This window comes from Epinephelus moara, chromosome 19, assembly GCF_006386435.1.
Source record: "Epinephelus moara isolate mb chromosome 19, YSFRI_EMoa_1.0, whole genome shotgun sequence".
Classification (NCBI taxonomy): Eukaryota; Metazoa; Chordata; class Actinopteri; order Perciformes; family Serranidae; genus Epinephelus; species Epinephelus moara.
The window spans coordinates 22,174,220-22,189,291 of NC_065524.1; the positions used below are offsets into that span (position 1 = coordinate 22,174,220).

General features: G+C 39.7%; 1 protein-coding gene across 6 annotated transcripts in view; it reads right to left on the reverse strand.

Annotated features, from left to right (window-relative positions):
- tp53bp2a (tumor protein p53 binding protein, 2a) overlaps window positions 1–11,717 on the reverse strand; it is a 31,525-nt gene extending 19,808 nt beyond the window's left edge. For all 6 annotated transcript variants that reach the window (XM_050070863.1, XM_050070860.1, XM_050070861.1 and 3 more), the window contains exons 1-2: window positions 11,591–11,717; window positions 11,139–11,295 (exon numbers count right to left, since the gene is read on the reverse strand). In XM_050070863.1, the coding sequence (XP_049926820.1) occupies window positions 11,139–11,165 (27 nt within the window). In that variant the 5' untranslated portion in view covers window positions 11,166–11,295; window positions 11,591–11,717. The remainder of the gene's footprint in view (window positions 1–11,138; window positions 11,296–11,590) is intronic.
- Window positions 11,718–15,072: the final 3,355 nt, after the last annotated feature.

Sequence of the window (15,072 nt, forward strand, 5' to 3'; positions counted from 1 at the left end):
ATCGGACCTTTCTGTTTCAGCCCCAGCTTTTGGCACAATGTAATATCTTCACAGTGACTTCTGTAGTGCTTCAGCCTAAGAACTGGAATAACCTGGAAAGTGTGTAATTGTTTAAATAGTATTGTTTGTCTCCTAAACATCCAGGTTTGACTGCCACGTTTTTCTATTCTCAGCACGCTGCCGTGAACGGCTGTGCCTACAGGGGCCATGGTGGGAACATCAGGTCAGCAGGGTCACGAGCACAAAGGGCTTGAGGGGCAAGCTTGCAGAGCAGCTGCAGCCATGGTGCGGAAACAAAAGTATTTGAGTTGCTTTTGAACTGTGGGTTGCACCAAGCAAAAGCTCAACAGCCTTAAGATAAGTGGCTTTATTCCCCTTTTCTTCTTCAAATGAAGCTCACTGAGTGAGCGGACAGGTGACATGTTTCCTCTGAAAATCTCCTTAGCAACATACACAACCACAGGAGGTTTGTGTTTTTGCGGTGATGAGGTGACGGTGGAAAGGGGGAGGGGGGTAGCGGTGTGACTCAGAGGACCTGACTCAACTGGTTTGTTCCATACGGATGTAAATGAAAGATCCCCATCAATAGAGCGAATTAGCCGTGAGTCATCCTTGTCAGTAATCTACAGTACAAAAAGCCGTAAGAAGACATTGCCCCTATCACCGGCCATAGAAGACCTAAAAGATCTGTGGTGAAAGACCACCCTGGAGAACAAAGCAAAAACCAAGACTTTTCCTTTCCTGTCTGCTTATCAGAATAGTTTTACTGTTTGTGGTATGCAGCTGAGAACTTAACTGGATTCAGTCAAGATAATAAATGAAACTGTCGGGGACAGTAATTAAAATAAAACCTCAACTGGCATCAATTTCATGTCAGCTTTAAGCAAAAAAAAAAAAAAAAGCCATTCAGAGATCAGCACAGAGCAGCTGACATCATCACAACTTCCCAGCAATGTAGGACATTCAAATGACCCTGTTAATATTTGGAGAGTGAAAGAGAGACAACACAGCGGGGGGGGGTTGCAGGGTGGGAGAGGGCAGGACTGAAAGGGAGCGAGAAGACAGGACACACTAATGGGAGGGGAGTGGAATCTTGGGGGTGGCAATGCCTACACTGAAAGCCAATTCTCTTCAGCACTAAAGTTAATGATCCAGGGCCACCACTACCCAGTCCTATCCTCGATCCACATGAGTTAGCACTTTGCTGCTGACCTTCATCCACCGAATGAATGCGGTCACTGCTTATGGGATAGAATATTGCACACATGTGCCACAAACATAATTAATTAAGATAATCAGGCCAATTTTCATACATCTTTGCATATTCATATTGCCTGGGGACAGATTAAACTCTCACGTTCCATTATCAGTAGACCAGTGTGTGACAACAATATGACTTTACGTGTTATTTTGTTATGCATAAACAGATGCTGTGATGTACAGTCTTTCAAAATGACTAAAAGTTTTCTAGTAATAATAATATTTGTTTTACTCCATAACACCCAGCCCTACTGCAGAGCCTCTGCTATCTTGATTAAAAGGAAAAGACTGTCTTAAGTGGCGTACCGAGACAGATAGGTGAAAAGAGTTCCCTGACTCCTCGTTTTGACTCAGCCAAACAACTTGAGAGTTCATTAAATATTCATCGATACAGCAGTGAGTAAAATTAAACAGCTCAATAACAACCCGATAGCTCAAAAACACACAAACAGTAGCACAGCAGCTCACCAGGAAGCATCGTCTTAGGTCGTCTCACACAACCACGGAGCAGAGCGACACTCATTTGGATTGCATATGACAACGTTTGGCAAAAATATGCTACACTTGCCTCCTGTCTATCAGAGTGGATGACAGAAGCAACTGCTGAATTGCACTTCCTGCCTACCTGAGACAGGGCAAAGGGATCGCCCTGGGGAAGGAGAGGGCGGACAAGCTGCCTTCGCTGCTGCGGTTCACTATTATAGCGATAGATTTCTAATTCCATCACAGCATCAGCTAAGTCAAAGCTGTCTGCCAGGGTTTGGGACTGGTGTGACAGCTCAGAATTGCAAACTGACAATTATAGCCAGTGCAAAGAAATGTGTCCATTAACACTGCAGCCTGCACTGTAGATATTCCTAAGAGCAGAGCAGCTATAAGGCTAGGTCATTGGGGCTATATCTCAGGGATTAAGTTAATCCGCTATATAAAAATATAGCCTTTCAACAGACTACTGGCTCAGTATTACAATAGTAAGCTTAAATTCAATAGCCTGCAGCTAGGCTACAGCCACTAGGCCTTAAGTTTTAAAAAAAGAATATCCTTCTGGGTAACCAAGTCCACAGAGTATGCAGGTGTTCACTCTTACAAACAGAGGTCACAGTCCAGTGCCTGGTTTATGGTGGTTAAATCTATAAAATTAGGAACTGCAGTATCTTGGGCTGAACAAGAAAACTATTGAGTCTTTAGGGTCAATGGCACATGCTTAAGAACATCTGTTGTAGACACAGAAACATAGATCAGAGTGTGTGTGTCTCTCTGAGATGAAAGGCTGTAGCATCAAACCATCAAACAAAAGACACTGTAATAAGAAAACATCTTAGAGGGAAAGAGTGGCTACAGCTGGCAGCATGCACTTGACCTGCCCTGCTGAAAAAAGCTGTGAGGTTGAGGAAGAAAGACGTGAAAAAACAAAGAGATATTGTAACAGTTATTATGGAGGGAAACAGGTTTCTTTGTCAGTGATTCTATAGTGTATGAAAGTAAATAAATGCAGCCCCAGTAGGGAGGTGCAGGACTATATTGCCATTTACTGTAAGCTGAGGATATCTGCTACAAAGCCTACAGCCCATAAGATGCTGATGTGGCCCTTTGCTGTGTAATTTGGATCCCTTCTCCCATTAAATCCAGAGGGGCCACGAAGCAGATGCCATTGATTGCAGGCCTGAGGGGAACAGGCTTTTCAAGCCTCTCTAGTTGTTTAGACAGAGGACTCCAAGATGACTTGAGTTTAAAGATCAACACTGCACCGTAGCCAATTACAGCAAGGAATGCTGTGTTGGCGTGTGTGTATGTGTGTGAGAGGCACTCCCACTGATCGTTTAGATAACGAACATGTGCACTGCAGCAAATGTATTCAGACAGGTCTAAGGAAAATTAAAAACAAGTTAAAAGAATGATCTTTTGACAATGTTACTTGTGGGAAGCCTAGTAGTAGCGCATCAATCACAGTGTCCAACCTTGACAATCCACTCTCTCCTTGTAAGGGTCAATTCCACTGTGTTAGTCTCTCAAGATCATTGTCCAAATGCAATTGTTCCCATATTGAGTTAAGTGTGATCAAAACTGTCCCCCACTGCAGTTTCCCATTTCCAAGAATAGACAAACCACATTAGATTGCAGTGAAATGGAATTACTCTGCAATATCAGGATAACTAGCACATGAAAGCCCACCCCGTCACTGAGAATTCATCAATATAACTAAAAGATATCCACAGCAAGGTCGGGTTGGAGTTCATTCATTATCTCACTTTGATATTTTACAGAAAATCTGATTAGATAACCTTATGGATGTTCCCTGTTAAATCAGCAAGTACCTGATTTTCTATTTAAATCAGTTTCTTAAAAAAATGTACCTTTGTTTTGGTCCGTAATGTTTGTCTTTCAAAGCTGTGTCTATTTTTCCTAAACACTATGGTTCAAACTGGAACTGCAACAACACTATTTTCATTAATGATTAATCTTCAGATTATTTATGCTAATAGTTCAGAATGTAAACTGTAATAAATTCACCCCTCAAATTGTAGGAAAACATAATTACTATCTACTACCTAACATTGCTCTAAGAGTCAAAATACCCAAATATGGTTAATTTAACATGATACAAAATAAAGTGAAGAAAAAATAATTTACTTAGTTGTTAGAATTGTTAATTTTCTGTCAGCCCATGGATCTAGTAACCGTTCCAGAAATATTTCAACTATAGTACAAAAGGCTGTTATAGAGGGTTGTGAAGGAGCCTGCTGATTTGTATGAGTCATTGTAAAAGTTTGTCCTTCACGCTGGAGTGTGAGAGAAAGAAAAAGGTTAGTTTTCTCTGTAGTGAGTACTGTTAAATATATTTTCAGCTTCACACAGTGTTGCATGAGTGTGCTTAATGTCAAACAGAGAACCTGTACACCCATGCATATTATACTGTGTCGCAATGGTCCCAGATTGACCTGATTACAACCTCCTGCTGATAAAACAGTGATATATTGTAATCAATTATGTTAATTTCTTAGTTGGAAAAACTTTGCTTAAGTGAGGGCCACAGTGCGGTATGCTATTAACTAGCAAAATCATTTCTGTGTGTGTTGGATTCACACTGGCACAATTTACATTAACACCAATTTGGGAAACCTGCATTATGCTCCAAAGATAAAAGAGCCCAATATCTGAGAGTGTGTTAATGATTACTATGCAAAACAGTAAGTTAGTCCAGTTTTATTTATATCTTTATTTTATGAATAGCTGAGCAAGTTCGGACTATATCCCTGCCTTGGAGGAGCATGGATGTAGTCAGATCAAATGAGGCAGAGTGTCATAGAGGCTTGATATAATACACTGGGATTGACTTCCACATATAAACAACATCTAAAGCCTAAGGGAGAAACAGGACAACTGGGAAAGTGGACAGTGTGAGGCAGAGTGACGGCAGCAGAAGATAACAGGGGCTATATCTTTGACCGTGCCTGAGGGGGTCTCACCTAAGGGCTGCCGAGCCTTCTGTCTCCACACACTTTCAATTATACGTATTGCTGTGGTAAGCGAATGAGTCAACTAGTTCTTGTTGAGGGAGTCACCTCTGAATCTGATTACGGCAAGTTTGTAAGACACTGCTGCAGCATCATCTCCCTGTGTGTGTGTCTCCGTTCTCCCTGCCACAGCTTCAAGAGTTGACACAGTTCCAGCATAGCAGTCCTTCAAAAAGACGAGGCAGCAGAAAAGTCCCTAATGGCTTTATGCATTATTCCTCTTCATCTCTCTTTCACTCTCCCTCACTTTCTTTATGCTGCATTGGAGGGATGAAAGGGCGAGGGAGAAAAGGTCAGGGGTAACAAACAAGAGAACGCAGAAGGAATCTGAACTCACAGTAGCCTCGTTCAGCTGCAACATTTCCAAAAAAAAAATGCAGCTTTTACTATACACTGAAGCTGCAGGGAGCTGCGACTCTTCGATCAGGACAACCTCTTCTCTCTGTCTGCACTGCAGTACTTAGCCTATCACTTTATGATCTGTACTCTCGCAATAGTCTTCCATTCCTGCTCTCCGTGATGAGACCGTTCCTACTTTGTGCTTATCTGGGAGATAAGGGAAATGGGAGGCGAAATGACGCAGAGGGGAGCGGACGTATCCTTTTTTCCAAGTGTTCTTGACAGTTGGATGAAGTAATTCAGGGTAAGAACAAGGCCACAGCAAACTGGAGGGTATTACAGATAATATACACAGATTTAAGTTACATAAAAGTGCTTTATAAATAGTCTGCCGGCTGCTCTGTTGTATGGGAGTTTATCGTATGCAAAACTCTTTTATCAACGCTTATCTCATAAAAGAAACTAAAAGCCAAGAGGCACCATTTCAAAATGAGGCAGACGCACTAATTGGCTTCCTGAAAAAAATGCAGAGTGAATGGTGTGTTTGTTGTGTTTAATCTGTCATATGCAAAAGAGACTTTGGTGAAAAGCAGGAGCGAGGGTGATTGGGGGAGGCAGAGTACAAAAGCCCTTTTTCAATGCCGGAACTTTTCCAGGAACCTTTTTCAGGACTCAGGAACATTCAACATGTTTTGTTCAGAGGAACCGGGGTCTAAATTTAGTTCCTGGGTGATAGTTTCTGTCCCCACAAAACCCTGGAACAGGGATATGACTCACAGATCGGCACGTACTGGTTCCCAGAAGCATCAATATTAGGACTATAAATGCTTGAAGGTCCAGTGTGTAGGATTTAGGGGGATATATTGGCTGAAATGGAATATAATATACAAAGTATTTTTTCTTTAGCGTATAATAACCTGAAAATAAGAATTGTCATGTTTTCATTCCCTTAGAATGAGCTCTTTATATCAACATAGGGAGTGGGTCCTCGCCCATGGAGTTCACCATGTTGCACCGCTATGGTTCTACACAGTGGCCCAGAATGGACAATCCAAACAGTAGCTCTAGATAGGGCCATTTGCGTTTTTGTGACGGCCACCATTGTTAGAAGCCCCTCCATTAAGAGCCGAACAGCATCGGAAAAACACTGATTTTTAACATTAAACTGCCTATTCAGTATTTTACCAGTTTAAAGCATCAAGTACATTTGTTTTGAAGAGACCTCTGCAAGTAATTCAGGCTCCTGTAAAAAAACAACTGAACATCCGGACCTTACGTTATCAAAGAATTTGAGTACATTAACAGGTGCTGGACTAGTGGCTTGTCTGTGACGAGCCAAACAATGTCAAAGAAACACTGATTTGTAATGTAAAACTGCTTTATTCAGTGTTTTTACCAGTTTTGACCACCTGGTCTGTTTGTTTTGGAGAGGAGGAGTCCTCTGCAGATAATTCGGCTACTGGTAAAAACCTCCTCAACAATGAACACTGAAGGAATCCTAACCTGGAGTTCTAGCTTGGCACACTGGAGAAGTTTAAGCTGGTTGCAATCTGCAATCTTCACCGCTAGATGCCACTAAATCCTAAGTACTGCTTCTTTAAATTTCAATAAATGTTGGCATTTAAACATACTAGAAAAACATCCACTCAAACATCAGAGTAGCACAGCAGTAAATTATAAGGAACTGTGTATCAACTGTGTTATTTCCTTGTTACATGCAAAAAACTGTCTCCAAAAAGCCACTGCTTTCTGTTATCAGTCTAATATTTTACCATTACCTTCGTGGCTCTTGAAATGTGATTGAAAAATGCAAATAGCATCACAACGAAGCAACTTTAGTTCCTGCTTCACCTTAGTTCCCTGGACTTCTAGTGAAAAGGGGCCACAACTTTCCTAGAAAGCTGATTCCCAGACCACCCTGGTTACACCTCTGAACCATGGCCTCCCTGTTCTCCATGGCTAGACTAGTGTTTCGACCTCAGACAATGCTATCACAATGCCCTCGGTGCTTGACAAGGGGTCTTTATGGAGTTGCACCACTTTAATGTGTAATTCTGCTTTTCACCTGGATTCCTCACAGATGGGAGTCACTCAATATTCCATGGCAGGTAAGCTGATACCTGCTCAGGTGACTCTGGTGTGCTTCCTCTCAGAAACCAGGCTAATGTGATACTGGTATTGTAGCAGTAGTACGCTGCAGAGTCTGACAGTATGTGTTCAAGAAAATTACTTAAAAGATGAACAATTGTCTCAGTATGTATTCTTTATTCTGCCCTGTAATGATTGAAATTAGGCTTGTGTAAAAATGTTACAGTACTCAGTGACAACACATACATAACCAGCTTGTTGTATTTTATACACCACTCTTTTAGCTAATACAGTCATAACGATAATTCTTCTTCAAATAAAAGTCAAAACAATACCCTTGAAAGTCCTTGGCAATCACTGATGGGGCTGCTTACGTAACCACCACATACTCTCCCACAGACTAAACACAAAGCCTATGGTGGCCACAGAGAAAGCCTTCTCAGGTTTCTGTTGACACATACAGCAAAATCAGGCTTCTCAGAGCATCACCTCATCTTCCCACCATCATAACACCGTCTAGCAACAGTAAGATTTGTTGCGGTGTAACTGAGACTTAGTACAAATATGTGTGTGGTCAAAGAATGCAAAACTAAATAATGCAAGCCAAGCACACAAAAGTTTATCTGCCTGAAATCTACACAGCAAGCAACTCATGTCATGGGAGAGGAATGAGGAAGTGGTATGATCCGGCATCATTTGAAATCCAAAATCATGTAGGAACTTTTCCCCAGCTGATGTTGACATATTTTTTATCTTTTGGTTTCTGTTCTTTTTTGTTGCTGGCATAGTCTAATGACCATAATTAATCTTGACAAGAAGTACACAGCAATGAAATATGGGCTAATAAACCAGCAGAGAATTCAAGCCTAAATGTGGTATTAATAAATGTCTGCACAACAAAGGCTGCTTTAGGTAGAGATAACAGTAAATCAGGGGTAAATGAGTTATACCTTGCCATGGTTCAATAAAGGGTGAGCATCCCTTATCAGGGTGCTGCCACACCACAGGCACACACACAATGTGCTCTCAACAACACGCTGTTAAAGAGTCCCTGCAGCTCATTGTGTTCAGGAAACAGTGACCCCTTATTTACCAACCCAGCCAGCAATTACGACACTACATTCTCACTACCCCCGAGCCCCTGGCCTGTACAAGCAGGGTCATGGGCTACGGGTGTAATTTCTAAGACAATACCTCACATCAGACATGGCTATATAGAGGCCATTTTGTGTTTATCAGGCGAACACCAGAAGCTGTATCTCATTCAAACACACCAAAACACACACACAGATATATTCTCGGGTGACAGAATCGGGGTAAAGGGGGCAGTAACAGAGGTCTCGTGCAGCCTATAAAGAAAGAGATCTTGTATGAAAACATGCAAGGGAGCAATTTATATTGGTGTCCAGAAGAGCAGCACTTGGTGATAACAAACAACCATGTGCCAGCAGCAGACTGAGGTCATGCACCAGACAGGAGGCATCCAAATACGACTGTCTCCACAGCTAAGATGATTAATTCACTGATCAAGCTGTTTTACTGGAAGCACAGGTCTGAGCAGAGACGGGTATCATTAGTAGAACCTGAACATGCTACTACAGAGGATATGACTGGATTTTTCATTGACACTGTTGTCAAAAAGCATGTGACTTAACACATTATTTCACCAAAGACACAAAGGTTCAGAATCAACCAGAGAAGTGGAGGCAAAAAAAAAAAAATCTTCAGCAATAACATTAGGATAATGACTGTCCTTTCTTTTATAATCTAAACATTCAGCAACTAGTGCTGAACCAGCATTAGTTTGAAACAATAAGTTAATTATTAACCAGCAACTATTTCAACAATAGATCAAAAATTTAAGTCCGTTACCAAGATGAAATGCCAAACATACTCTGGTTCCAGCTGCTGCTTTTCTCTGTTTTATATAGCCTAACTGTAAAGTAGGTCTGGGCAATATATCAATACACACAGAAAATGTTGGCTCCTCTGTGGCTCTTTAATGTGGGTTGAGATGCTATATGGCACTGCTGCCACACAAAGAAAATTTTAAACCCCAGCATGCTTTTTTCTACCGGATCTTTCCCCAGTAAAGTAAACTAAGCTGAAGAACCAGTAGGGAACCTTTGAAGCCCCTGTATTGTTCTTAGAGGTTATGTGCTGGTTCTTCAGCTTCATTAAGTCAGTTTATGGGGAAATAATAAAAAGACTACATTAAAATAGCCTAAAAATGGTGTGTTTGCAGCAGATGACACATTAAAGCAGTGGCTCTCAATCTCCTGCCCCACAAATATATTCCAGTGCTTCCCACAGAGGACATGAAACCTCTCCAATAACGCTTAAGAAGTTATTACTAATCATTTATATCTTAAGTACAAGTGTCGCTTAGAAGCATTTGGACTTGTCAATGGTATTATCTGGTATAATTTACGGGCTGCCTGGGTCTAAAATTTAAAAACAGTATACTGCTACATGGCACCTCTATATATATCTATATATCTATATCTATATATATATATATATATATAGCACTAAAAAGCACAGTACAGAGCCTTTCAAAGTTGGGTAACATATAGCACTAAGACAGGTTCACCTATAAATAAGTCAAAGGACCACTTTTGGGTACTGTTTAGCGCCATTTTTTTGTCTAGAGTGTATATCGATATTGTGATATGAGACTAGATATCGTCTTAGATTTTGAATATCATCAGTAATTTGACAATTCAGCATTTCCCTCGAGACAAAGTCCTATCCTATCTTGGTTTACAGTGAAGTGGTGGAATTTTCTGAACTTACCAGCCTACTGCCCTTATAAGCCCTACTTGGTCATCACATCCACGTTACTGATCATTTTTTATAAAAAATCTCATTGATCTAAATATTTTGCGAAAGCACCAATAGTATCACAATATTATTGCAATCATTATATTAAAAGTATCATGATATTTGATTTTATCATGTTGTAAAGTGAATATCTTTATGTTGGTAAACCAAAATGAGCAATATAAATATTTCACTTTGGGCTCTAGGAAATTCTGACGGCCACTTTTCACTACTTTATGGCATTTCATTTAATCATCGATTAATTAAACAAACAAATCAATAATAAAAAATGTGTTGACTGCAGCCCTATTTGCCACGACATACTCTGTTAAATAAATTCTAGACATAATAATTTCATCTGAGTTAAACGATGACCAATCCAGCCATCACTTCTTTGGACTTTGCTCATTTCTCAGCAAGCAGGCAAACTTGTCCCTATTTCTATTTGCTGGAAAGAATATTTCTCTCCACTGTCTGCTGCCCTCTCTTACACACATCAAAGAAGTGCTGAGAGACAGAGGCTTTCACTGCAGCAAAAGCAATGGACCTCTGATGATGGTGATGATGGTGATGACATGGCAGGAGTCCAGAGCTGAGGTTAGCGTAGTGCCATCCAGACTTGGCAGACCCCTTCTGCTTGTTGTGTGTGTCCTGAGCAGGATGGATGTGTATATACTAACAAAGCGTACCATGACAGCATCTACGGTGACGTTAATGACTATGTTGTTAGGCAAATGTTAACTGTCCCAATACTGGATATGGATGTAACACAGCATTTTGACGCAGGGGACTGGTTTACATATAGGGCAGACGTAGTTGTATGCGTGGAAGAATACCTCAGAAAGCAAATAAATGACATAGCCTCTAACCACATGCACCGATCACACACACGCAGCTGTCACATCGAATAAACTTCACATCAGAAACCTGTGCTGCCATAATACAGACACAAAGTAGCAGCCGCATCAACTTGCCACGTCAATTTAAATGTCCAGGTATCATCACAGCGGTAACAATACGCGGTTAAAGCGGTTATATAATGTCGAAAGCGTTAATATTAACCTACAGGACAGCGTTAAAACTTATAGCCAAGTAAATAAAACATGAACTCACCGGCATCATTTTAGCTTCGTACCGCATTTAGCTAACCAACACAGCATGAATCCTCACTGGCAGTTTCGTCGAAAGCTGTTGGACTGGCGATCACTTTAATCCCAGAGCCTAAACCCGCGATGGGCAAGGCTACTTTCTCCTGCTTGGGGGTCCCGTCCTGCATTAAAAACACAGCACAACGTTGTTTCATCACCCACGACAAAATATCCAAAAGTATAAAACACATTAATGTTTACTGTATCCCGTGTAGAGGACCTGTTGCAACGAATAACAAGGCCTTCACGGCAAAAGTTTCCGTTGTAGTTCTGAGAGCATCGCTGAGAACTTTGAAACGGCTCGTTGGGAGCGCGAGGCATTGCTAAAAACCCTCACGTTTTGTGGTTAAACTACAGATAAAAACATATTAGAAATCTACGCGGGGATTATTTGGTATTATTTTAGGTTTTGCTTACCCGATACGCCGAGGTAATGAGCCCGAAACCCCGGTGACTGACAGCGTTGCTCGATAGCTCGCAGCCTATCCCAGAGTGACGTATCGGGAGGAAACTCATTCCAGTTTGGAATTCAGGCTCCGCCCCCTCCTGGAGCAGAGACACCCCCAACGGCTGACCGGTGTAACCGTGTAAACACGAAACTGTGCCCTCTATACGCACTTACAGGAAATAAAAGTTAATTTATACTGCAGTTTATTCCAGGTTAATGTCATTTAGTTGGACGAAAATATTCTTAGCAGCAAATGTGCTTATTTTAATGGCAGAAACCAACCTGAGTCCACTCGAATAAATCTAAGAGGTCTCACTCTGCTCGTGTTTGACAAGTTGAAAGCTAAAGTTGAAGTGGGCGGAGTTATGACAAGCAGCCGGAAGTGGAGGAAATATTCAGATCCTTAAAAAAAAGTTTAAAATTTATTATAAATTAGTTCATTATTAATTAGTTAAATTTATTTTTATTAGCTATTGACCTGAAAGAGTTTTTTTTAAATACTAATAATTTAATACTAACTTTAATAGAGCCATTAGAAGTTGAGTCTGAATCATAATTATAATCAATAATTTCCCAATTTATGAACTAATTTATGCATTTATAGGATCGTATATTTCCTAATATGTTATGAAAAATGACAAACACTTTGGTGCTCCATAGGTTATCCAGCTAGTAGTAGTAGTAGTAGTAGTAGTTTTCTTTTTTTCTATTTTAATTTAATTTCTATTTATGCACTTATTTTTAACTTATTTTATCTTATGTCTATTTTAATGTCACTGTTTTGTTGTTGATAAGGGGAAGTGTGGTTGTTGTTTTTTGTCTTTTATGAGCTGCTGGACAGCTGAATTTCCCAGCGGGGATAAATTAAGTTATTTCTATTCTATTCTAGTAGTATTCCTTTCATTTAATTGCTATCTTATTGATACAGTTAAGAAATTTCTCAAGGTTTACTCCTTTCCTAACCAGCCTGGTTTAAATTCCATAAAACATGGTCATTAAATTTTGTTTTCTTTCTTCAAACTTTTTAAAATAGAATGATACTATCTGAAAATGTCGCAAACTTGTTTACCATATTTGTGCCATTTTCTATACATGTATGACAACCCACCCTTTAGAGTATTTTTGATTTGTTGAATATTTTTTAATATTTTTGTATCAGAAATTCTGTTTTCACTTTTAGACTACCGTCAATGTGTGTTTAACTTTGAAAACCCTGATAAAAAAATAGTTGGAAAAACATGAATTTTATAAGGGTTAACCTCCAAAGACAGCGGAAACTATCCAAGATGTCACCCACTGAATTTCTTTTTCATGAAGGTCAACCAGTGGTTAGGTTTATGAAGCCCTGCTACCTTTTGTCTCCAGTTCAGAACCAGAGACATGTAGACTTGGGTGGGAGAGGGATTTAGATACTGAGACTGATCAAGTACTGTGGAGAGACCTACATAGCAACGGTGTTACTCGTACTCTAAACTCAAGATATAGATTAATCAGTTCAGTTGTCTTCATCAGACTTATCTCACCCCTTCAAAGCTATACGTTTTTTCCCCTACTTTCTCACCCCTTTGCTTTAGATGTGGTCTGGCTGAGGGCCCTCTTCTTCACTCCACCTGGCAGTGTAGTAAACTACAAGGCTTTTGGCAGGGGGATCTGTGATGCTTTATCCATAGTCCATGGAGATATTCTCCCAGTGGATCCTGACCTCTTAAATGCTAATATCAGACATAACCATTCCATCAAGCGTACAGAAATCCTATCGGCTATTGCCAAAAAATGTATTGCAGTGAGGTGGATTGGATTGTGGCTCTCAGAAGTGAACAGGTGCATACCTCTGGAGAAGATAACTTTATGTGAAATATGGCAACCTTTAAAAACTATATGGAGAATCTCCCGTCCCAAATAATTGAATGACTGTCTGCATGATCTTTATTTTTTATCACACTAGTGTTATAGACCATGCAACTGTGGATAATGCACAAAAGGTATCTCAGATGTTTGACAGAGTGACCCCCTATACTTTGAAAGGGGGGTTGTATGCATCCAGACCTTCAGCAGCTACCTAGACATCCTTGTATCTGAAATGTTTAGTCTATAACCAATAGTTTCACATTTTTCAGGTGTAAGCCTATTTTAATATGTACATATAGAGGGTTACTGTTGCCATAACTGCTCCCCCTGTCTGTATCATTAACAGATTCCCTTTTAAAGCAAGTTCAGTTTAGGTGGCAAAAACCATAGGGTTCATTCTGTCTAAAAATAACGTCTTAAGTTCAGCGAAAGCTAATATGGGGCTCCGGAAATCTGAGCAGGACAAATCAAGTGGGTATCTCTGACTTTTTCTGGTATAATGTTCTCTCTTTGTGCTTCAATAGACAGTTTTCCTTACTAAGCCACTGCAGAGGAATAGTAATGATACTGTTTTAAGACAGACTTGGAGAAAAGTTAAACCTATCCCTTAATTCCCCCTATCTCTGACTAAAAGCAAGGCTGAATTACAAAGCGGGTGACTGCGCAAGGGTTTCAGCCTTTCCATATGTCAATGACTTGTACTAATTTAATGTACATTTTAATTCGGAATAAACTTTTTTTCCCTTTTTTTTTTTTTTTTTAACTTTTTCACTGAAGAAATGTTGACATAGCACAGTAGTAAAATCACAGGTGTAAATAATGTAATTAATTGTGACTGAATTCCATTTAGCTGTGTATGCGGGCTCTCTGTCAGCTTATAGTGACACTTGAATAAAACAGAGGTGTCATTAATGTTAAGTTACACCTGTGTTTTTATGATTACAAGTCCTACTTAGCAGTGATTTTCTAGATGTTTGTAAGGGTAACGTAATGCATCCATCGGTGACTGAATAAATGTGACATTTTTCTTTCATACTCCCACTTCTTCCAGCTGGAATGACAATAAATCAGAAAACAACTGTTTGCTAATGAGATAAGCGGACAATCTACCATGGAAACCCAGTGCAATATTAAATGACTAAATGAGACATTATTAAATAAAGAGAGTAAAATACATAAAGACACCAGTGAGTGTGAAATAATTTGAAGAGCTGAGAGGTGAGGGGTTGGTTACTGGTGACTTAACTCCACTGTCATGAATAGTGACATCATGAAATAGGTATTGTTGGGGGAAAGAATATAATGGAATAAAATCAGACTTTTGAAAAAGTCATTTTAAAAAATATATAATTGAATGTAATTTCTATAAAGAGAATGATGACACAACATACCAGTTGAGTTTGAATCATATTTATAATCAATAATTTCACAGTTTATTGACTAATTTGTGTACTTATGAGATTGTTTATTTCCTTATATGTTATGCAAGAAGACGAACAGTTTGGTGCTCCATAAGCTTTCCAGCTTGAGTCATAATTATTATTAATAATTATCATCATATTTTTTCGGAATGTATCCTGATTTTATCATTTTGTCTGAGCTG